Source organism: Neophocaena asiaeorientalis, unplaced genomic scaffold, assembly GCF_003031525.2.
Source record: "Neophocaena asiaeorientalis asiaeorientalis breed wild unplaced genomic scaffold, Neophocaena_asiaeorientalis_V1.1 scaffold99, whole genome shotgun sequence".
Taxonomy (NCBI): Eukaryota; Metazoa; Chordata; class Mammalia; order Artiodactyla; family Phocoenidae; genus Neophocaena; species Neophocaena asiaeorientalis.
The window spans coordinates 107,289-131,993 of record NW_020173022.1 but is presented as its reverse complement, the minus strand read 5'-3'; the positions used below and the strand labels follow the sequence as shown (position 1 = coordinate 131,993).

The 24,705-nt window shown below is 47.5% G+C and overlaps 1 protein-coding gene across 1 annotated transcript in view; it reads right to left on the bottom strand.

The window, feature by feature from the left end:
- Nucleotides 1-8,947: 8,947 nt before the first annotated feature.
- Nucleotides 8,948-24,705, bottom strand: part of STYXL2 (serine/threonine/tyrosine interacting like 2) — a 34,343-nt gene continuing 18,585 nt past the window's right edge. The window contains exons 3-6 of the mRNA XM_024742425.1: nt 23,484-23,578; nt 20,127-20,358; nt 17,794-18,011; nt 8,948-12,233 (exon numbers count right to left, since the gene is read on the bottom strand). Of these exons, the coding sequence (XP_024598193.1) occupies nt 9,421-12,233; nt 17,794-18,011; nt 20,127-20,358; nt 23,484-23,578 (3,358 nt within the window). The 3' untranslated portion in view covers nt 8,948-9,420. The remainder of the gene's footprint in view (nt 12,234-17,793; nt 18,012-20,126; nt 20,359-23,483; nt 23,579-24,705) is intronic.

Sequence of the window (24,705 nt, the reverse complement as noted above, 5' to 3'; positions counted from 1 at the left end):
AAACTTTCTTAGTGTCTGTCTCACTTCAAAGGGACACTAGCTAGTCCCTGCCACTGAGTTACCCCTAATTCACAGACATTTTAACTGTAGCTGGTGCTTTAACTCAAAGGAAAGAGTCTAATGCTGGGATTTCAAGCCAAAGTAGCCTCTGGGCTCTAAGTGCCTTTTGTTAAACAATCTGCTAGACTGTATTCAAAGTCTTCAGAGAAAGACATCGTGTTTCATGCATCTTTGCATTTCCAGCACCCAGAACAATTCTTGTCCCCTAGTAAGAACTCCATATATGCTTGTTGAATGAAAGACGGAATGAATGAATGAAACCAACAAGGGAGATCTTTTATAGCAGGTCCCAATTATTGTTGATTAATAAATATAATGTTTGTCTACTGAATAGGTCTAGCATTAAACCTCTTTGGCTGAATTTTGGTCATATTGTTGATCCAAGTTTGGGTGCCTCACGCACAGTGAGGCCAAACAAACTGAAACATCGGAGTTTGGAGCAGAGGAAGATTTATTGCAAGGGTCAAGCAAGAAGAATGGGCAGCTCTTGCTCAAAAAGCCCAAAATCCCTGATGGTTTTCAGGGAAGAGTTTTTATAGGCAACATTTGGGGGAGAAAGACTGCAGGGTGTGTGACCTTCCTCTGATTGGTTGGTGGTAAGGTAACAGGGTCAAATCTCAATCATCAGTCATCTGACTCCAACCAGTCTGGGGGTCCAAGAACTTGTGCTCAGCCTGAAGTTACCATCCTCCACCTGGGTGGGTAGCCTTAGTTCCAGTAGAAGAACTCAGAGATACATTGTTACGTATACCCCTTCAGGAGGAACCAGGACCCTGCTCTGTGCTGCACTGTTGTTTCCTGAATGCTCCTTTGTTTCTGCATTCCCTCCCTTTCCTAATTAGTAACTGTCTGAATCTGCCCTTTGGAGTTCAGAGAAGGTCTAGGAGGCTGAAGACTTTTTACTGCAAACAAGAAACCGGGGACACGGAAAGGCTTTCGTATCCTTAGGGTCCGGCTCAGTTTCAATCCTCCCTTTTCTGGTAATCTTTGATCTGGAGGGGAACAGGTGTTGGAATCATAAACTCAGCAGAGGAACTTGGTTTTAGGGGAACTCAGTTTCAATAACTGAAATCCTCATTCATCTTGACTCCACTGCTATCAAAGAGGGAGCATGTTTCTTCTGTTTGAGGGACCGTGAGGATGAGTGATTTGCCTAATATCTCTGTCTCTGTTTCTCTGCCTCTGTCTCTCTTTCCCTCTGTCTCTGCCTCCCTCTCACACACACACACTCCAGCTCTCTGCCATCTCCCTCAGCAGCCTTTGTAATAAATCGAGAGCTCCACAACTGCCTGTGCTGTGCAGCTTTAAAAAGAGAAAGCTGTCTGAAAGACGCACAGATATTGTGACTCCCTGGAATGAAAGCTTCTCTCCCAGGAGTCAGAAGAGAGTGCATGTGGAAATCTCAGCCTCTTTGAACATCCCATCCTTTAAGTAAAGCTCCTATTTAAGAGTGGTCCCTGGGGGTTCCGGGCTTGTCATCTTTCTGGCACTCTTTCGCACTGGACTGATTATTAGTGAGACAGCTAACACGCAGGATGGAGGAAGGCCAGCCCGAGCATGGGCTTTGTTCAGGGACTGCATCTTCTGGATGGCCAATCTGTCAGCAGCCTGCAGTCAGATTTCTCTGCAATTGCGGGTTTAATCCCTCCCTGGGCATAGATCTTTTTAAAAGCAAAATGGTGTGGTAGAAAAAAGTAGCTTTAAGATCAGACATATCTAGGTTCAAATCCCTGCTTCCCTACTTACATTGTGATTCTGAGCACATCACTTAATCCCTCTCAGTCTGACTTTTCGTATCTGTAAAATGGGGATACTAACACTGGCTTTGCAGAATTGTTACATCTGCCAGCAGGCTAAATGGAATGTGGCTGAGAGGTGGTCAGCAGGCTTTCCAAATGGGATTCCGTAAGGAAGAGCAACAGAACTCTGGGGCCTCTCTTGGTCTGTGCTCTCCGGGACCACTGGAGTGGGAGCAGGAAGCCATTGCGTTGCTTCCTGTTGGAGTGCTTGTTTGCATGGTCTTCTAGTTTGAGAAATGCTAATAAGGCAATGATCCGTCTAAGCCACAGGGTCTCAACGCCCAGCAAATGGCAGTGAGTCATGCCTGCTGTCTGCCCTTTGGCCTGGTACAGGGGCCTTCCTTGCTCTGTGTTCCTTTGAGGAATGCCTGCTTCTCCCCAAACAGCTCTTAGCAGCCCCATGTGAACGGGGACAGAGCAGGCTGGTGGCAGCTGGCACAGAGCGGAGGCCAGGAGCAGTTATTACTCTGATGGCTTTCCTTTCCCCTCCCAGCCCCTCCTCCCCAGTAGACCCTGCTCTGCCTTGGAAAGCACGGACATTTGTCAAGACTGGGCTCCGCTGAAGCACCTGCAGAGTTACTGCGGCTTGGAGAGAAATGCTTCCAGCAACTCCGGTCCAGCAGTCAATGTTGGTGAAGAGGGGTTGCTCTCCCAAGCAGCTGGCTGAACTGCTGTGCCTCCCACAGACACCTGGAATTCCCTCCAACCCTCAGTATCCTGTGACATTCTCTCTCCCATCACCCGCTAAGCATCTTGCCCACTCATTAGAGGGGAAAAAAAGAGGAAAGAAAAAAGAAAAGTATCAGTAAACAGAAACAAACTGACTCTCTGGGTTCCAAAAATGATCCATGCTGAGTCATTAATTCACTAGCCAATCAATAATTCCATGCTTTTAAAACAAAATTGATTTCAAGACTGACAATCCAGTAGAAGATGTAAAAGATGTTTATTGAGCAACTCTTATGCACTAGGCACTGTCCTGAATACTTTGCAGATGTCACCCACCCTTCAAGGTGTGTGGGCTCTGAAATCAGACTGTCTTCATTTGAATTTTGTCTTTGGCATAGAGTAACCATGTGGCCTTGGCTAATTTATTATTTCACCCCTCTAAGCCTCAGTGTCCCTAACAGTTTCTTTGAAACATCAGAGGGATGTTTCCCTAATCACCCCATCTGAAGTAACACCCCGCTCCCCACCTCCATCTTTCAGAGCACTATTGTTTTTAGCCACAATAAGTGTTTGTTGAGAGCCCCCTTTCTCCTAGGCTTGGCTTCTAGTGCTGGGGATACAACAGGGAACAGCTACCCCATGGAGCTTACACTCTAGTAGGGAGAGACTGACATATAAGCAAAATAAATATATAAGTAATATTCTAAATATTCTAAATTCCTTTTTTTACCATCTATCTCCCGCAATAAAATTATTAGCTCCTTGAGGGCAAATTCTCATCTGTCTTGACTTCTGCTGAATTCCCAGTGGCTAGCATAGTGTTTAGCACATCATATGTTTAAAATAATGAAGTAAATAAGGTTAAAAACTTGAAGAAAATAAAGTAGATAATCTATGTCTGAAGCTCTTAGCATAGCGCCTGGAATATGGTAAAAATTTAATAAGTTGGTTATTTTTCAATTAGATTCCAAAGCTGTGTTCTTAAGCACTCTACCACATTGTGTCTGTTATAATAATAACGTGTTATTGTAGACTTACGTATATCAAATTACAATTTACTTATTAAATTCTACTGGATGCCGTGAACTGCCTAGGCATATTAAAATAATATGTAATTATAGCTCCACAATAATCCTAAAAGGTAGACATTCTTTTTTTTTTTTTTTTTTTTGGTGCGGTACGCGGGCCTCTCACTGACGCAGCCTCTCCCGTTGCGGAGCACAGGCTCCGGACGCGCAGGCTCAGCGGCCATGGCTCATGGGCCCAGCCACTCCGTGGCATGGAGGATCTTCCCGGACCGGGGCACCAGCTCGTGTCCCCTGCATGGGCAGGCGGACTCCCAACCACTGCGCCACCAGGGGAAGCCCTGACGTTCTTAACCTTATGTACCAAATTCCTATAATAAAAGGCAGACTGTGGTAAGTGCCAAAGACAGTTGCAAACAAAATGCTGTGTGATTACAGAGGAGGAAGAAACTCATGCGTCCAGGGTGGCTAAAAGAGGTTTGATAGAGGAGAACCTCGGAGGGTGGGTTGTCTAAGCATGGAGAGGGCAGTGGGGGAGCCCAAGGCAGAGGGGAAAGCCTGAGAAAGGCACAGAGGAATGTACGAAATGGAATGCTCTTCCCACAGAGGTGGAAGGTGTGGTACATGAAGGGAATGATGGATAGGGCTGGAAGTGGAGCGGAAGGCGGCCCTTGAATACCAAGGGAAGAAATTTTAGCTTCATTTCATAGGCAATAGGGAGCCATTAAGATTTTTAAGCAGAAGAATATGAAGAACCAGAACTGTGAACCTGAAGATTAATTGGGTTCTAGACTAGATGGAGAGGAAATGAGGCTGCAATCGCCAGGTGCTGAATAAGAGTCCCGGTTTGGAAAGGTGGTGATGATAACGGAATGAAGAAAGCAAATGCAAAAAGCAGAATCACCTGGCTCAGGTGAGGGACGAGGGAAAGGAGGTGTCAAAGCTGGCTGTGAGCTTTCAAGATTCAGTGGTTGGTGTTCTTCCGATATACCTGGCTGGCTACTAAGCTTGGACCCAGGTGCCTTGATAGTTGTCTAACCTGGGCAATTTTTCAAAAATACTTTCTCATGAGGGACTTAGGACTCTCTCTTACTTGAGATTGTCTCTACCTTCCATTACTTCAGGTAGCATGCTCTCAATAGCACAGTGCCCTGGGGCAGTGTTGGTATAAGACTGGCATTCAAGAAATGTTTATCAAACTGAGCTAAATTGAATTGAATTATTGGTTGTGGCCACTTGTCAGAGTTGCCACCAAAGCTGAATCCAGCTTCTGCCTCCAGGAACTTAAAGACACGTGAAGCTGAACCAAGTGGATCTGCCACCCGCTCTGAGACGCCATATCCACCCACGATCCAGGTGACTGAATGGCTGGCGGTGGGGAGGCTCAGCTGCTGCAGCGGCTGACCTGCGTGCACAGATGCTCACAGATGCTAGCTGGGGCCACGATGTCCAAAAATGACAGTGGTGGTGTTTGGAAGCTATAAAAATAAAACTGATTACCTTCACACGCACGTGGACGTATTTATACTAATTTGGCAGGTATTTGGGCGGGATGGTGTGACTTAAAATACAGATTTTACATGAAATTTCCTCGTGAGTGTGTGTGTGGCGGGGATGGGGAGTTGATTTCTGGTTGGCACGTGAAAGAGATGGCAGGCATCCTGCATAGCAGCAGGAGCTGACACAGAAAATAGTGCTTTAAAACATGAGCCCTGAACCAAAGCTCATAGGAGTAGATGATCCTAAGAGTAGGTAGAAATGTGTATTCAAGATTCTTCTCACAAAGGCAACTCTGTTTGGAATGTTTTAGGCAGGCTGTGGCAAGAAGTTATTTCACTGTCATTGGTTAATAACACCAGGGATAAAGGTTTTAGGGAATCCAGAGAAATTCATATGCCCTCTTCTGGTAATATTCCAATCACTAAAAGCAATATACCACAGGATAACTGGTGCACTGGCTTGAAATTTTGCCCCTGTTATTGGGTATCTTCTGTCTGCCACGCCAGATCCATGGTCCATCCTTCCCCACCCTCCTCTGTGCCCCAGGAGGCTGACCTACATGGATTGCAGGCACCAGCTCCCTTCCCTCTGGTTGTTTTTGGGGACGGCCGGGTGGCGGCAGGGGCCTGGAGGCTGAAGTTCTCTGGCTCCTTTCCTATGGGGTCCTGTCAACATGGCTCCCTAGACCAAAGGTCTCAGCTTTTGTGAGACTGACCCCTCTGCACAGGCCCCTCTGTCTCTAGGGGTCTAGTAACAGCTCTTGCCTCTTTAGGCCCAGGGAGCTAACCCCTAACCCTGGGGTACACACTATACCTCTCCATCCTGCCCACACCTCTGTAAATGGCTCCTTTACGAGATTCCTTTTTGAATTACCTAATCTGGGTGTGTCTCCTGCTTCCTGCTGGGGTGCTTCGGATCCACCTTATTTTTTTTTCACAGACTCCATGACTTCATTTCCCCTCTAGGGCCTCACCTTGGAGGTTAAAAAAAATGTGTTCTCTCTCTCTTACTACCAACCTCTGCATCCTGTGCAGGATTTCCACTCTTGTGGGGCCCCTTTCTGTACACAATTCTACCCCTATCCCGGAAGTCTCTAAGTGAGCTTTTTATATAACTCAGAGGTAGATGAAGGCCATTGATTCAGATCTGTCTCCTCTTTTTCTTTCCTGTAAAACAAAATCACTGACTCTATTAGTTGGTTTTGCATAGCTAAAACCACATTCCAGTGGTTAATTAATTCTTAAGAGTGGATCTTGTGTTCAGTGCACATTGTTCCCAGTCATTTAAAACATCGTTGGAAAGGCTCTACTGAGATGGCCTTTCCATTTAAATGTATTAACCTCTGTGCTGGTAATTCTCTCTTTGCCCCTCCCAATCCACTTTTTGTTCTCCAGACTACTGGGCTCTCCCACCCGCTGGATTCCAGTTAGGTTTGGCCAATGAAAGTTACTAGCGTGGACCCCATAGGAAAGGAGGAGAGAGAGGTCGTGGTATTCATTCTCCTCACTCCCCTGCCAGGTTGCCAGGTGGCCCTCCTCCCATGGTTATGGCTCTTGCTGGGCTCTGCAAACAGCTCCGTCACTTTGCCCCCTCAGTCCTAGAGTGGTATCAATATCTCACTATTCTAGTACCTGGGTGCTTTGCTATTCCTTTTTGATCCCTTAACCCTGCCCATGCCTCTGTAAATAGTTCCTCCATTGAACTCTTGTCAGTTACCACTTTGGGTATCATCTACTGAGATCTTTACTGACACAATGCCTACCTTTTAATGTCATTCAGAGACTAGAAGGCTGAAGTGCAACCTATCATCCTAGGTTAGGTCTAATTCAGAAGTCATAGCTGGGATCTTAATACTTCAAATCCCAGCTATTCCTTCAAGCTCATTATAACTCATATAAAATTTCCACTGATGTGGTTTACCAAGATATAGTCTGGACTCCAGGAATAAGCTGAATTCAGAATCCTGAACTCTCAGGCAGACACCTCCCTGAGCACAGGATCCCGAAGGAGCTATCCTTGGAGACACAGTAAGCAAAAGCCTTTCTCTAGGTCTTCACCCTGACCCCTCTTGGGTTTCCTTCTTTGAGCTAGTCCACATATGGACCATGTGGACCAAGTGTTGCCCTTCTAGCCTATGAGCTCAAGTAAAAGCAGCCTAGGTGGTCTCCTTGGTCTGTTTCCACCAGGCTCAAATTCAGGTCTGGAGAACAACAGGGTGACTCTTTAAACCAAGATGCTTCACATGTTGGTTCAACTTCCATTCAGTGGGCCATTAGTTAGGATTGACTAGGAATTTTAAAAAAATTTCTTGACATGATTGAGATCAATTTGTTTATTTTCCAGTTAGGTTAGAAAAAAAGACATGTGTAGAGAGCTGGGTTAATTGGATCCTTATGTATGGGCACTGGGGGCAGCTGCTCAGCTGACCTGTCAGTTAATTTGGTCCCTGAACTTGGCTCTCTAAATATTGATGGTCAAATTGCAAGATAATTCAAGGTAAGAAAATCAGGAAAAGAAAAAGAGAGCTGTTGTCCCAGGGATATTCTCAATCCTCTCTCCAGAAGATCAACCTTCTAGAATAGACGCTCAAGTGATTGTCTGTGCCTGTATCAGAAAGTTCCCTGTAGGGATGAAATGAGAGAGGAAGACTTGAGCTCACCCAGAAGATAAAACGTGCCACAACCAGCCTTTTTGCAGTGGGCCTATGAGGATAGCGCCATCTTGAACGATGAGAATGACTTGTTGAGCGTGGAAACTAGGGACGAAGGCTGACTAAAGTAAAATGAGCAAAGGAAGAAGCAAAGGGGCAAATGGGACAAAGGCTGAGCAGTGTTTTTTTTAAGGCCTCATTCTCCCTCAGCCAGTGCAGGGGAGATGAGTTCCATCAGCAACTGAACTTCAGGTTGAAGTGTTAGAGGGAAGGTGAGCAAATTAATTCAGTTACTTGGACAGCAGCTAATGTTCAGGTCTGGGTTTGAGCTCAAGTCTGCTCCTTTTGTCTTGGTATCTTTGTGCTCATTGCAATGTGTAATGTTAACTAATCCACATAGAAAGGATGCATCATCTCCATGTCCCATGAAACTAAGGTTTTAGTGATCACATACAATTCATCCCATTGGTGGATTCCTCCTTATCTCCTGCCCTTCCAACTTTGTCTCATGAATTAGATTTTTTTGACTGATCATGACGTCTTGGACCCCTGCATGGCATGTGCCTGTTTTCGAATCCTGCAAGATGCTGCAGCTTGAAAGGAACTACAGAAATGAGTCCATCAGTGTTTGAGGTAGGTGCCCAAAATATGCCTCTTGCTTCGGCAATTCAACCTGTGTTTGGAGGGGTGGAAACCCTTGAGAACGAAAGGTAAGGAAATCTCACCAACTTAGCCCATCCAGAGTGCAGGGAAGGATCAAGTTGACTGCCCACTGCATTGTCCAATGATCCTCCAAGGAATGAAGAGCAAGGATGACCACAAGATTTCATAAAGATACATCTCCGTCTCCCTGTACTGGGCTTCTTTTCTTGTCTCCCTCATGGTTTGCTTTTTTTCCCTGCAATTCCAGAGGGACTCTCTACCTTTAGCTTGCCACTCTCACCTGTTCTCTCTTTCTCGAGTTCCCTCTGTTACTCTCAAGGGTCCCCCTAGTGTCTTCCCACTGCACTGTATCCTAAACTAAATACTTGGTTATTATTTTTCATAAAAAGGTGATAACGGTATTTTCTGGAGACACAGCTTTTGCAGCACAAGGTGAGGCTGGCTCGTGGTAACACATCTGTCTCTTAAATTGGGTTTCTGCTAATATCCAAAGAGCTAAAAGTGACCAGAATGAAGAAGAAATATTTGACAACATATCAATTTAATGGAGATCCAAAACATTCAAAAGAAACAACCGGAACTCAGCATTGCTGGGAGAGGTGAGACATGCCACAGGATAGGTTTCCTGGGCCTCATAATAGAACCTCTACATATAGAACGATGTTGTGTATTCACAGCCTTCTTGGATGTAAGCTGGAGTCTCCAACAAACTATAGTGCCTCTGCAAGCCTATCTTTCTAGTCTGTGATGAACAAAATCAAATATACAAGTAAAGCACCAAAGCTTAGAGGACACTGGGCAACAGAAATGGTGTCAGCTTGTCCCTCATTGGGACCTTACATTTATGTCTCTTCTCCTCCTCCTCTGCTTCCTCCCTATACCACATCCAGTGCCCTTCTGCCTGGTACCTCTCATTTCACTTCTGCCCCTCCATATGATCTTCTCCACAACCTTGTCCCTTGATGGGCTGTGGCAATGTATGCCCTGAGACCTGTGCTAAGCCGTATGGCCTCTCCCTGTGTTCTCAGTGTCTCCCAGATCCACTTTGCCCAGCTTAATCCTCCCTCCTTCTCTGCAGCTTAGTCCTGGTTTCTTCTTGCCTGCGTCTCCAGGCAGCAATGATGGCTTCATCGTCCATTTCTTCCTCCTCCTCCCTGTCAGTGCTTCTCCTATACTGGGACCGCCGCCCTGAAGCAAACCTCCCTTCCTCTCTCTTTTCCATCCTCTCCTTCTCTCCCTCCTCTTCAGACCTCATGAAGCTCTGGGTGAATTTCCTCTTGGCTCCAAATTCAGAAAAATCTGACTTGGATGACTCTTCCACATCTTCCCAGTCCCTGGGTCTGGCCCAATTCGGACGCCGTGGTTCTGGGGACTCTTCCCCTTCAGAGGGCTCAGGGGTCCGGCGGAAAAAGTAGGGCTCTGGGCTTTCCTCTCGGGAGCTTGAGGTCTCACTGAACATGGACCTGGAGAACGTGTACATCTCTCTGCCCTCCCTGGTGGAGGAAGCAGAGAACCGTGAAGTGCTTCTTACAGAGTTGCCATTGGCCTCATGGTAGGAGGAGGTGTCCTGCTCCTCTGACCGGGATTTGGAGAACTTGTAACTGGAAGACTTAGACTCCGTCTCCCAGAGCAGGGAAGATCTGGTGCACTTCCCCCTGGAGCTTCCAGACCAATCACTTTGGGGAGGAGATTTTTCCTCTGTCCTGAGGCCACTGAGCCACTTATTAATACTGCTCTCCATCTCTTTGCCAGCTCTGCTGCCACTTCCATAACTATCAGAGATAGCCAGGGAAGAGGAGGTGTCTGTTTCGGGTTTCTGGGAATTACTGCGGGAAGAATACCGGAAGCTCCCTATGGCACTGTCAGTGTCCTCATCCCTATTACCCACGTCATCATCCTCATCTTCCTTGACCTTCTTCTTCTTGAAAAGGGAGCTGCGTTTGTTGTCAGAGGCCAGCTTCTCCATTTTGTACTCAGACATCTTCTCCCTCAGCTCTGTTTGCATCTCCTTCTCCTTCCGGCCAAGCTCCTTTAGGTCAACACTGTCAGCAAAGAGGCTACAGATGGGCTTGCTGGTCCCCCTCACTTTGCTCCCAGTACCCTCAGCTCTCGAGCTCCGTGTGACGTGGGTGGACAGCATGGACTGCGTGTCGGAGCTGGGTCTTGCCTGGCTTTGAGGGAGCAGGCAGCCGCCCAGGGAGGAGTTGCTCTGGCCACTAAGCATGGAGACTTGGTCATCCCCCAGGCAGCTGGCTGCTGGTGCCACCTTCATGCTTGCAACAGATGGTGAGTGGGACAACAGCAGCCCTTCATTTTGCTTCTGGGTGAGAGTTTCGCTGACTACGTTGACAATCCAGTTCTGAATGCTGGCAATGGAAATGGTGTCTCCGGGCCCCACTGGCAGGTTAGGTAGAGGTGTGGTGGGGGCGGAGGCTGAGCATCCCCCTGCATTGCTTAGGGCCTGAGAGGGATGGGAGCTGTGGCTTTGGGCACTGAGCACCGACACTGTGTCCCCACCAGCACTGACTGAGGGGGCTGCGGACCAGAATGCAGACAGGGGGATGCTCCCACTGGCAGCTGAGCTGTCTGCCTCCCAGCTTCCCATGGACTGGCTCTCCTCCAGTGTCTGCCTGCTCCTCTCCAGCAGCTCCAGCCTCCGTTGCCTCTTCTTGGCCAAGGCCGAGTCTTCTCCCTTGCTGAGCTCCAGCACCTCCTCCTTGTTCTCACTGCCCACCTTCTGGTGCTTCAGCTTCCAGGCCTGGTAGGCGGACAGGTTGACGTCAGAGAGGTTCTTCTTCTCCCCCTCGGCCTCCTCTGCACGTTGCTCACTGCTGCCGTCTCCTGCCTCCGAGTCTTTCTTGTGAAATCCAAATTGGATTCTCTTGATCTTCCACCTTTCCAGGGCAGTGAGCTTGTCCTTGTTCCTGCGGCAGAAGTTATAGAAGGAGCTGGCCTCAGAGGACACACTCTCCTCGTCATCCTCCCGCGTCCCGTTCCCCACCTCCGAGCTGGCGTCTCCTTCCTCCCTCTTGCTCCTGGAGTGGTACCTCCGCGAAGCCTCCTTCTCAATCTCCAGTAGCCTCTGGTTCCACGTGTCCCAGGTGCTCTCCGTGGACACCGAGTCAGAGCGGCGTCTCCCGCCTCGGTTCAGGTCCAGCTGCTGCTTCAGGACCCGGATGTCGCGGCTGCTCACACTGTCAGAGGTGCTGCTCTCACTCGTCGCGTGCCCCCGTCTTCTGCTCACAAAGGAGCCGTCGTCACCCTCCTCCTCCTCTTCCTCCTCCCTACTCCACTTCCGGTGCCCCTCTGCCTGGTACCTCTCATTTCGGCTCTGCCACTCCCGGACGATTCTCTCCACATCCTCATTCTCGGGCTCCTGCTCACTCTGGCCGGAGGAGGCTGAGCTCCTGTCGTCGCCGCCCCGGGGGACCTTGCCCGTGGGGAGACCCTGCCCCTTCTTCCACGCCTCGTAGAGTTTCTCCTCCTCTTCTTCATCGATGAGGGTGAGGGGCTTGGAGGCTTGGCTGGCCTCCCACAAGGAGGAGCTACTCAGGTGACTGGTGGCGTCATCCTCCTGTTCCACGGTGAGGGCGTGCACTTTGGCCCCAACCGTGCTCCCTGCGTCCTCGCCCTCCTCCGCTTCCTTTTCTCCACCCTCCCTGCCAAAGTCCTCTTCTCTCTCCTCCATCAGCTTCTCGTTGAGCTCCCGGAGCTGCTTCAGGAAGCCGTCGTTGGGGTAGATGGCCCGCTTCTTGCGCACGGTCATCAAGGCCTCCAGGATGGTCATATTGTGGAAGATCATCAGGTAGGCGACCACCAGCACTGCTGAGCGGCTGATGCCCATTTCACTGCTGACCAGGACTTTCCCTGAGAAGAAAACACAAGAGGTAGTGATGTAACGGCACTTGTATATTTTTTTTAAGAGCTGTTTTGATGTGCTGGATTTAATACGTTTCCTTGGCATCTCATATTCATCCACGCTTAAGTCCCATGGGGCACAAGAATCATTGCCCCCATATTCCAGATGTCACACAGAGCACTGACACTGCCCTGTGCTCGAGGAAGCATCTTCCGCATTTTCTGAACACAGCAGGGAGTGGGGAGTGGGTGGGGAAGAAAGGAACTAACCACTGTCCCCATTTTTGAAACACTGGAGTGCACTTTCTCTCCACCAGACTGAGCATCAGAAGGAGGAAAAATAAAAGAATAGAGAAGAAAAGGAATGAGCCTGAGATGAATGAATCACAGAGAAGTGGAATCTCAGTGTTGGAAAGGACCACGAGTCCCTTAAGAATTCCTTTTACAACTTCCTTGATGCTGGATAATCCATCACCCAGACTCTGCCAGATGCTTCCGGTGACAGAGAGCTCAGTATCTTAGACAGATAGACAGACAGACAGACAGACACACACACACCCCTCTCATTCCATATTTATGTCATTCTAATTTTTTGAAAATTCTTTCACATGTTAGGGCAAAGGATAACTTTCTGTAACAGGCACCTAATGTTCCTGCTTTGACGTACAAAGGTAAATAATACATATATCTGTATGAATCAGATCTTTAATACAAAAATCTTTTTTTTTTTTGTGGTACACGGGCCTCTCACCGCTGTGGCCTCTCCCGTTGCGGAGCACAGGCTCCGGACGCGCAGGCTCAGTGGCCATGGCTCACGGGCCCAGCCGCTCCGCGGCACGTGGGATCTTCCCAGACTGGGGCACGAACCCGTGTCCCCAGCATTGGCAGGCGGACTCTCAACCACTGCGCCACCAGGGAAGCCCGATACAAAAATCTTTAAGAAAATCACGATCATAGTCTTCACTAGAGTTTTTTTTTTCCTTTTTCTTTTTTCTTTTCCTCGCTATTCTAGGTCTTTCAATCATTAGTCAAACATTTTTTCATGTTCCATTACTATACTTGCCACTCTTTTTAGGTCAAACTTGAATTTATCAGTTTTATTCCTAAGGAAGTTGTGTCAGTACGGAGCAAGATATTTCAGGTTTGGACTGACCCATACAGAGTAGAGTGGGCCCCTCGCCACTCTTTTTCTGGGCACTGGGTCTTCACTGATGCCATCTGAGCTTGCAATGTGGGTGGATACCTCACACAGTGAACTCAAATTATCTTTTTTATCAATTGAAACCTATAAAGCCTTCTAAAAAAACTGCTATCAAGCCACGTCTCTCTTATCTTGCAGCATTCTTGAAACATAAAGATAACTCTACAAATTCCTATTGATGTTTTTGGTAGTTATAGCCTGTTCTTATAGGCTAACAGAAGCTTTTGCAAGTCTCAATTCTACCATTCAATAGATCAGTTATTCCCCAGCTTCCCCCCTGCTTTGCATCCTTCATAAACATGACAAACATGCCTTCATTCTATGACTGTTTAAAATGCACACTGGGACCACTAGAGATCTCCCTCCAGGCTGTCATCAATCTATTTGTCAACAGTCTTCGGGGATATTTGTTAAATCAGTTAAGAGTCCTATTTTACAATATGGGCTGGGGGTGACTTCTATTATTATATCTTAGTACCAGTTAAGACGATGTCTTTGTCACATAGAAGGCCAGAGACCAAGGCAAGACTTGAGGGCCCTGAGGTCCAATAATGCTGAAAGGCCTTCATGCCAAGGGCCAGCAGCCACTAGGGGGAGGTAAGCAAGCAGAATCAAAGCCACTAAAAGAGCATCTACAGATTCAATGTCTTATCCCCTCCCTCCTCCAGCTCAGGGCTCAGCTGTCCCTCAGCAAGAATCCCCTTTTAACTGGCCGACCAGGTCACAATTTACTACAATTAGTACCAAGGTCTCATTCACTTCTTCTGGAGGTGGTTACTAGGCCAGCTCACTTCAGGACACTTCAGGACACAGGCAGCTAGGCTTGCTCATAAGGGCATCAAATACAATCAGACTCAGTCTGGTGGAGGCCAGGTTGGGGTGCCATTCTTTTCCGTGCTATGTTCCTTACACCTGGGATTCCTCTGAAAAATGTCAGGGGCAGCCTGAGGGACAGGGGAGAGCTGGGTAGGTCAGACTTGGGGCCCCACCCAATTCACCCAGAGCAACGAAAGGATTTTTTATTTCCTCTGTTAGGCACAAGGCCACACTAATGTACAGCTTATGCTTGACACAACTCGAGGGGACGCCTTTAACTTTGAAGTCAAAGTTGATTTGTTTGGTTATGATGAAAACTCTCCAGCAGTAAAAAGGCTTGAGGAAGGTGGTCTTTTTTCTAATTTGCAGTTGCCGTCTTGATTAGCAGCAGGGCTGATGGCGGGGGGACGTGGGGCGGGGTGGTCTGTCTAGATGTGCTTAAAGATTTGACGAGTACAGCTAGTGGAGAGAGCCCTGGACTTGAGTAAGGCTGGGTTCCAGTTCTCTCACTCTCTGAGTATGCCTTTATATGGCAGGCATTTGTTTTGTATCCTCCCAATTCATAATTCTGCTTTTCCTCAGAACTTTCCCCCTCTCTGCACCCCAGGAAAATGAGAAGTACTTGCCCAGAAGCCACCCCTCTTGCCACTGTGGATAGAATTTAGGGTAGACAAAGGACCAGAGTCTGACAAACGAATTTTCTCTCCAGGGAACGTGGAAATGGAACTGAGGCAGGAAGTTAGCGGTTATTGTCAGGCCTGTGGTGGGCCATGCTCTCTTAAGTAGAAAGCGGTGATGGAACCAAGAGTCCTGAGGCTGTCCAGTGCTTGTTCCAGACCATCCTGGGGCCACCTTCCTGTCTTTGGATTTCTCCTTGTATTGCTGTAATTAATGCTTTTGTTGCATTTTGTTAAGTAGTTTCAGATGCTTTCTACTTACTGGCAATCAAAGGAATCTTAATTGTTTCACGGTGGCCATGACTTAACCTGATGAGCGGGATTTCCCAATTTGCAAAATGTAAATACCTTCTCAAGGGGTCATTGTGATTATTATGTAAAATGTTCAGAGCCAGGGGTATGTTTTGCCTTCCTCCTTGTTAAGAACTGACTCGGAAGCATCCGAGAGTGGAGAAAAACCACAGAAACTAAGGCTCAGGAGGTTAATTCCAGGGATGGTGACAGCTGTCTGCCCCCGGGGTAGGAAGTGCCCACAAAGGCTACAACCACTGTAAAGGATATACCGTCCTTTCCCTGCCTCGCGGGGGTGCGGAGACTAGGGAGGGTGAGCCTGAAGGCAGCTGATAGCAGCAAGGGGAGAGGAGATGGTCTGCAGGACGCACAGGCCGGGCAGGTGATGGGGACCACCCGATCGACCCGGCAGAGCTGCTGCGCTCGCCCGCACGCCCTGCGGCACCGCTTTGGGTCGTGGGGAGAACCTGCCCTGGAGGGAGTGCTGCCGTCTCCCTCTCCCCGAGACAGGACACTTGCCTGCTCCGGCCTCGCAGCTCTTGGACGCCCAGCCCGCCGCCTCCCTGCCACGCCGCCACCCTCCGGGCAGCTTCACCCGCTTCTGGGGATGCGTTTCGGCTCTGCGAGCCGCCTCACTCGCCCGGGATGCTGCTCGAGCCCCGCCGGCCGGTTGCCGCGGCTATGGCTTCCCTCGTTCGGCCGAGAAGTGGCCGTCAGCACCCGGCAAAGCAGCGGAAGAAATCCCATCTCCCACAGACCCTTGGCAGACAAGTCCACTTTTGTCAGAAGAAATACGTTCTTAAAAGTAGGTTTTTTAAGCATTGAAAAGGGGAGAAAATCATTTTATATAGTTATATAATTATTATATACATAACATTTATAAATTATAATTTAATAAAAATGTATACATATATAAAAATATTTCCCCTCTCTGTCTCTCTCTCTCCCTCTTTTTTTTTTCCTCTCTCTCTCTCTCTATATATATGTATCCATTAAAAATTACCCTTCTTGGCCATTGGTGATGATAGGAAATGTCCTTCCCAGGAATAGTTAATAACATTCATTATAGTAATGGCTGCAACTTTTTTTTTTGCGGTACGCGGGCCTCTCACTGTTCTGGCCTCTCCCATTGCGGAGCACAGGCTCCGGACACGCAGGCTCAGCGGCCATGGCTCACGGGCCCAGCCGCTCCACGGCATGTGGGATCCTCCCGGACCGGGGCACGAACCCGTGTCCCCTGCATCGGCAGGCGGACTCTCAACCACTGTGCCACCAGGGAAGCCCTGTAACGTTTTAAACATTTATTATTTACCCAGTTCTATGCGAAGTAAGCCCTTATATGCATTTTTACAATTTTAATCCTCACAGCAATTTTAGGAAAATTAGATCTATTTGTTCTATAGATAAGGAAACGGCGGTTCCTTGTATAGAGAGAACATAGCAAATCCTGGACTGAAGCATGGGTTTTTGGGCACCAGATCCTGAACTCCCACCTGCTCTCACTGCATTGGTTTCAGCCTCTCCTCATTGAGATCCTCATTGAGATGGATGTCCCATCAACTCTCTAGATAGTCTCCTATCATCCCACTTAGACTACAGTGACAGCCTCAGCACTGCTCTCCTCACTCCCACTCTCCCCTCCCCTCCCACCCGGTCTTGCCTTCAAAGCCCAGGGAGTGAGTTTTCCATAATGCAGATCAGATCAAGGTGCCTTTCAACTCCCTTACCTTGGTCCTCAACTTCCTGCACGATGGACCCCTGCCACCCTTATCTACCAGGCTAACCCACACTCGCCTTGTGATTCCTGAATACACCAAGCTTATTCCACCTTAGGAATTTTGCACTGGCACGTCCCTTGGCCAGGAATGTTCTTCTTCCAATTTTTCCATGGCTAGTTCCTTCTTATCACTCAGCTTAAACGCCCCCTTCTCCGAGAGGCCTTCTCAACCACTCTTTTTTTTTTTCTTCTGTTTATTTATTTATTTACATCTTTATTGGAGTATAATTGCTTTACAATGGTGTGTTAGTTTCTGCTGTATAACAAAGTGAATCAGTTATACATATGCATGTGTTCCCATATCTCCTCCCTCTTGCATCTCCCTCCCTCCCACCCTCCCTATCCCACCCCTCCAGGCGGTCACAAAGCCCCGAGCTGATCTCCCTGTGCTATGCGGCTGCTTCCCTCTAGCTATCTACCTGAGGGAGCTAGCCAGACACTCCCACATATCATTCCAGTTCTCATCTCTGCCTCACACTGATCAGTATCTGACATTTTTCTTTTTCTTTCTCTTTTCTTTCTAATTTTTTCTGCCTTCACTACAAGGTAAGTATCAAAGGCCAGAAGCTTTATCTGTATCTTTCACCACAATGCCAAGAATAGCACCTGGCACGTGTTGGGCCCTTAATAATTACTTATTGGATGAATGATGGTCCATTCCTTTCCCCTTGTCCTAGAATGAGACAACAACTGTCTTAAGACAGATGACCTCCAGACAGCAGATAACCTGCAGGTTTTCATAACATTCCTTTTGTCCTTCCTCCCCCTGTGGAATTCCAGCAGCCTGGAGCAGACAGACCGCCTCACCTCTATAGGTCAGCAGGGCTTCATCCAGGAACTCAGCTGCCTTCCGGAAATGCTGGGAGATGTTCACCTCAGGGAAGTCATCGACCTCCACACCCAGGTACTGGATCTCCAGGCCAGTGTAGAATTCAGGCCCAGTGTAGACGCCGGTGCCATGAGCAGCATTCAGGATGTGGGTAATTCCCAGCCGCTTCAGCCTCCCCTTGTTCACAGCCACGCTCCTGAAGGGAAAGAGGCAGAGGCATTTTTTGCCATAGTCAGAACTAGAAAGGTGCCTTACCACTGAGATTGGAAGCCCGCTTCAGCCAGGTCAGGAGGGCCACAGCTGGGTGAATACCTCCTTCTCTGCTCACCCATGTGTCTGGGGCTCACTGGAAATACTGTTTTAAAAAGGGACCGGTGACTTAGATCTGGCGAGAGAGAGAAGGGACGGGGTGCTGGGCAAGGGAGGACAGGAGAAAGAAGAGAACAAGACTGACGTGTAAGGAAAGCTTTGATTGGCCCAGAGACCTCTAGGCTAAAATTCCATGCCTTTGGGATGCACAGTTATCAAGACACAGAAGTGGCAGGCAAAAATAATAATAAAATGTGTGCTTCACATTGATATGGCATGCTATATTTTTCAAAGTGCTTTCATATGCATTAGTTTATTTTCTCCTAATAATAAACTTAAGAGGTAGACAGGACAACTATTCTTTTTGTTTTATAGGTATTATTATTATTGTTTCCCCCCCATTTTTATAAATTGGGGTATAGTTGCTTAACAATGTTGTGTTAGTTTCTGCTGTACAATGAAGTGAATCAGCTATATGTATACATATATCCCCTTCCCGTTTGAAGACTGTAAAATTGAATCAGACAGCTTTTATGACTTGTTCAAAGAAAAAGACTCTGAATAAGAACTGGGGTTCAGGGTTTCTAGTTCAGAGCTCTTTTTTTTTTTTTTTTTTTTTTCCGGTACGCGGGCCTCTCACTGTTGTGGCCTCTCCCGTTGCGGAGCACAGGCTCCGGACGCGCAGGCTCAGCAGCCATGGCTCACGGGCCCAGCCGCTCCACAGCATGTGGGTTCTTCCCGGACCAGGGCACGAACCCGCGTCCCCTGCAGCGGCAGGCGGACTCTCAACCACTGCGCCACCAGGGAAGCCCCCAGAGCTCTTTTTACTGCAGCGGAATAAATAGAGCTTAGTTTAAAGAGGCCCCGACGACAGTTGCCCAATAAGGAGCAGAAGCCTTTAGCTGGTGATATCTGGAGATGCCCAGGGTCCCTGTTGATCACAATGTGAATGTTTCTGGGTCTACAGAGCTAATTAGGGATCGATCACTCAGGACTTGGTGCTCAGCTCTGGGAATCAGGTCCCGGGCAACCAATTACACCACAGTGGAGTACAAGACCCACTGTCCAAAGCTATTTTCCCTACTGCCTGCCCTGGGGACCCCAGATTCCCTCCCTTGCATCTAGATATATGGGTAATTACATTGGGAAAAGATCTTATTAAGTAGCCGATAGATCAGCAAAATGAATTTCACAAACCAGCCTATTGCTACGAATTATGCACCGGCAAGACCACAACTAAAGCACCAGGATGTGAGTGAGCTGTTTCGGGTTTTGTTCTGGAAACCACTGATAAACTTTTGAAGAGTAACATTTTTTTCTTATTATAAAAATAACACATGTTTACTGTAGGAAATCTGTACAATTCAAAAGAAACCTAAAGAAGAAAATGGAAATCACTTACAGAACCACCTCCTAGAGAGAAGTACTATAAACTTTTTATCACATTTGTTTCCAATTTGTTGTCTATGTAAAAGCACATACACACACAGACATACACACATACTCTATATATTACTCAGTTAGCGTCATATTATATATATTTGTTTTATAACCTCTTTATCCTCTCAATATATTGTAGACACTTTCATAAGTTGGTAAATATATATAAAATCAATATTGTCAATGGCTCCAAATGTCCCATTATGTGGTTGTTATGGATGTCATGGAATGATGGTGGTAGTGAGGCGTGTGTTGGCAAGGCTCTGGGCAGGAAGGGAGGCCCAGAAAAGGCACCTGGAGGGGCCAGGCTATGATAGAGAGCCCTGGCAGAAGGTTGGAGGATAAGCAGTCATGCCAGCATTTTTGCCCGGGGATCTCCGTGTGCAGGTGGGTGGGTGGGGCCGTTCTCCAAGTTCAGGGCTGGGAAAGTAGTCAGCCAACAACAGTTTGCTGGAGGGAGCTATTGAGCCTTTGGTCAAAGTTGGGGGACTTTCATCTCAGGCACTACCCAGAGTGGTAGGACAAAGGATCATGGTTCCCCCCCACCAGACATCAGACTCACTTCTCTGCTATAAAGACGTTGGGCCAGACCTCATCCACCTCATTCCAGGGAGCCTCTTGGCGGTCTTGGGCCAAGGCCCGCTGTAGGTCCAGGATGCAGGGAGTGTTGTACAGGCTGGTGTCATCCATCTTTTCCCTGACACGGTTGTACAGGTCCTCCACAAGCAGCTGCTCGGCAGACTCCAGCATGCCTGGACACTTTGCCTCAGCTTTGAGCCCCCGCAGCTTGAGTTCTACGGGGACAAGGAAGCATTCTCATCAAAGAGGAGGGCCTTCCCTGCTCCTTGGGAGAACCCACTCTTGGCCCATTTGCTGCCAGGACTCTGCGTATGGGCTGAATTCATTCAGATCCAGCAGGATCTGATCTGCCAGGAAGGACTTAATGGGGACCCAGGAGGAGCCTGCATTGGCCTGGACACTTGTAGTCAGGGTCAGCAGCATAGGTGTACTGGGGTGGGAGAAGGGACATCAGTTTCCCTCATTTCCTCCCGTATTTGTCTAAAGCTGGCTGATAATTTCTTAGACCGAGGTCCTTAAGTAGCTGGTGTATGCCCAATTTATACTTGTAAATCCCACAGTGACCCACACACATTAGATGCTTAGAAGCATTTACCAGATGAATACATGGCATTCTTTAGTAACATAATTCATTCTATTAGTTTGACTCCTTTACACATGGAAGGCAAATAACTGGGAAAAGTGAAACTTTCAGCAGTCACTTATGCTAGGTCACCTTCTAATACACCTTTAATTTACTTATTTAATTTATTGTCTGTTTCCCCCACTAGAGTGTGGGTGCCTGTGGTCCTCAGCCTCCCAGCTCTCTGACAGGTGGCAAACGTTTCCTATGAGCTCTGATGCCAGTCACAAAACATCACTCGGGGCCTTTCTGACAACAGCCCAGAAAAGCTCAAATTTCGAATGAATTCAAATTCTATTCACCTGCCTCTCGAGTGAAACTTTATCTTCTCCTCCTAATGTATTTGCTCCCAAATTATCAAATTTGGAGGAAGGTAAGATCTTTCCTTTCTCTAAGAAGGTATACAAGAGAGCAAAACCTTTCCTTTCACTTTGTAGCCCAAAAATACTGAGGAGAGAGAGGGAAAAAGAAGGTAAGTAGGAAAGGAGTGTCCTCTGTGTCGGCCATACTCTCTTGCTGGCACCACCTCTTTCCCTCGTGGGTGAAGAGTGCAGCCACGTTTGGCAATAGACGTGGCCCCGCCCTTCACAGAATGAGCAGGTGTCTGTAAGCCGGGCTGCTCAAGTCTGCGGATCCAGGAGTCCTGGGTTCTGCCCAGGGCTGGCAACTTCATTTCCCTAAAGCTTCCGTCTCCTCTCCACCCTCATCTAAACCACCTGATGTGCACCCACATCCCTGCACAGGTCTCAGCTCTAAATGTTCTTTGATATCCGTTTCAAAAGCAGGAAGAAGAAAACCTCTGCAATCCCAGTGCTCTATTTTGCTTAAAAATAGATGAAGCGTTCCTATTTTCTCCACCACTCTTGGCTCTCCTGCGGTCTTACATGGCAAATGTAAAAGCTCCTCTCTTTCCCTCCCCTACTTAGATATCTTTCCTCTACTACATGGAAGAACAAAACAAAACAACTCCCCACTGCCTCATTAAAATATACAGCAATGTCTTCCTCGGCTATTTATATAGCAGGTTATTGTTTTGATTTCTTCCCCTTCCAATTTAAAAACAAATGTCCCAGCCCCTTATCCCCACTGGGAGCTCCTACTTTCCCTAGGTCTCTGCTCCACGCTTCAGCCGCATCAATCCCTCCCGTTTATTTCTATTCGCTGAGGCTTCTTCAGAAGAGAGTAAAGCCCAGACATTTCTCCTTTGCACTCTGTCAGATGTGTGGCGTATGCAGACTTCCCTGAAATTGGAGGGTTCTTCGACATCCATTTTTACCCCTCTAATCACTACTGAGTAGGGCAATGTTTTGAAGTATCACTCGGTACATTTTCCTTTTTTCTGTAATTTATTCTTTCTTTCTTCCCCCACCATCCTTCAGCCACTTGGACTAATGAAACGTAGGCTTAATGCCTAGAAAGGCTTAGGGTAAAAAAAAGGGCATTGCTCAGCTTCAGGTCACAGTATAAATGCTGAAAGTCCCTAGCATTCCATAGACCTGAAAGTGAAGCTTTCAGAGAGAGGACATGGTTTTCTCACAACCCTTAAACCTGGACTTTTACTTATCAAGAGCCAAAGTCTGGAGAGTTGTCCAGAGAGTGAAGCGCAATGCAAGGGTGTTGCAAGATGGAAGGTTAGGGAAATTCCCAACCACACAGGAGGGAAAGAGAACTTCCAGAGTTAGGGTGGTGCTGGAAGCAATTTAGAAAGAACTAGACTGGGATCAAGACACCTTGGCCTGACTTGGAGCAAGGTAACAGTGACCCCAGGTAGGGTGATAAAAGAAAACAGAAAAAAGTAAGTTACTTGAGAAGATGGGGCCTCCTAGGGTTCCCAGATCAACAAGCGACATCTGTAAAATATCTCACTGCTCAGGAGATCCAGATGTCCTCAGGGACCCTGGTGGGGACACAAAGGGCCTAGGGACTAAGCAAGACCTGGGGCTACATGGAGGAGTAGCGTGTTTGGTTCTCATCACTAGGGAAGTGATCACGGCCACCAGCTGTGGATGCCAGATTAAGGCCAAAGGCCAGGTGGGCCCTGTGTAATTAACAGGACTGCCTTATCTCACCCCACCCATCCGGAGTGACAGAGACACCAAGTGCAAAGGGAGGAGGAGAAAGGAGAGGAACGAAACTGTGAAGGATTATTTGCCCAAAATTGATTAGGAAAAGAAAAAATCCATCCAATTGGAATGAGTATCCTTGAATGAAATGTAGTACGTTTTCTGCTCTAAATATTTTTGTGTAAATATTAACATCTTTTGCCACCCCACCTTTCCTTACCTCCTCCCCATTCACGTTTCAGTTTAAAAACCATCTTTAAGCACTAGTGGAAATGCAGATTTAAATCTAGACATCCCTTTGAACAGAACTCTCTGGGTGCTATTTCTTAGGCTCTCAGGTCTGCATCTCTGGCATAAGCCATCGCAGGGCCCCTGAGGTTAGCTGAAAAACCGAATGAGGGGCCCTGGGGGCAGATTGGAGCTGCCTCCCAGTCTGTTGCCTAGAGAACTGTGCACACTGAGGCATAATAATTTCCACCTCTGTCCCATGAATGTTGATGAGGAGGGCTTGGAGGAACTGCCTTCTTTGGATCCGCTCCTCTTAATGTGATGGGAAGCGTGTGAGAAGCACATTGACACCTTCCAGTGGCCCCCCTCCGAGAGTCTCCAGATGACCCTTGGACTCTCCCTCCTCCCACCCAGCTGATGGCATCACCTTCATTGATGATCTGTTTAGCTGCAACAGCTGAGGAGAGGTGAATGGGCTCCATGAAAATGCTTTCTGTTTCTGCATCTGAGACCATCGAGTACCTAAAAGAGGAGGACATTCACGTGAGATGACTCTGGGCAGCATCTGAATGGGAGGCAATCTTTTCAGATAAGAAACCTAGGTCTGATAATAGCCACAAGTGGAAAACAATGAGATAAAGGGAATGCCTTCCTAAGTTTAGGGAACCCAAGAATGCAGAATGCTGGGTATGCTATGGCTTACTTGCCTATTTATTTTTAGAACAGAGATGTCACCTTGATGTTTAATGACGTGGTAGCCTGGGTTGTGGAGGGAAGAGATTGGGGAGAACTCACGCTGATGTGGCTTCACTTTCTTTGTGTTCCTACCCTTGGATGTACTGCTGCTCCTTTTTCTTTTCTTGTCCCTGCTCCTCTGTTATCAATACTGTAGGATGTCCCTAACTGGGCTTCCAGCAGGGTCCTGCTGGATTGGTGGACTGGGTAGGCTGCCACCAGTCCTTCCATGCCCCGTATCTTCTCCCTGCTTAAAGGGCATGGGCTGATGATGATGAAGGGCTGACACAGCACCGAGGGAAACATAAAGATGCGCTCAACTGCACAGTCCTGATTTTGAACACAAGAAATCCAGGATCAGCCTAAGCCCAGGGATGCACTAGAGTAATTTAGGTAAATGTCAATTTCCCGGAAAGAATTCAGCAGAGGTGTCCAAAGGGATCTTTGAGGATCATGGTGAATCAAGGGCAAAACCAAGGGTTAGGACCATACTACAGTGGTGGGTGCCCTCCTCCCCAGTGGGTTCTCCTCTTTTCCAGGTGTTGTGGTGAGCTTTGGGTCTTCTTTACTTAGTCTTCCCTTTATGTCCAGAGAGGATTAAAAAAAGGCGAGAGGACTTAATGGATACTTTTTTTTTTTCCAAACAATTCCATCATGCCCCATTCGTTTTATAGTCAAAACTTCCCTGCACCTCATCCCCTAGCATCTCCTAGTGATCTCTGATCTGTTTACTGTCCCTATAGTGTGGCCTTTTCCAGAAGGTTAAATAAATGAAGTAATACAGTAGTCTTTTGGATCTGGCTTATTTCACTTAGCAAAATGCATCTAAGAGTCATCTCTTCTATTGCATGTTCTTATTGCTGAATAATATTTCATAATTATAAAATATAAAATTATAAATATGATAATTTTAT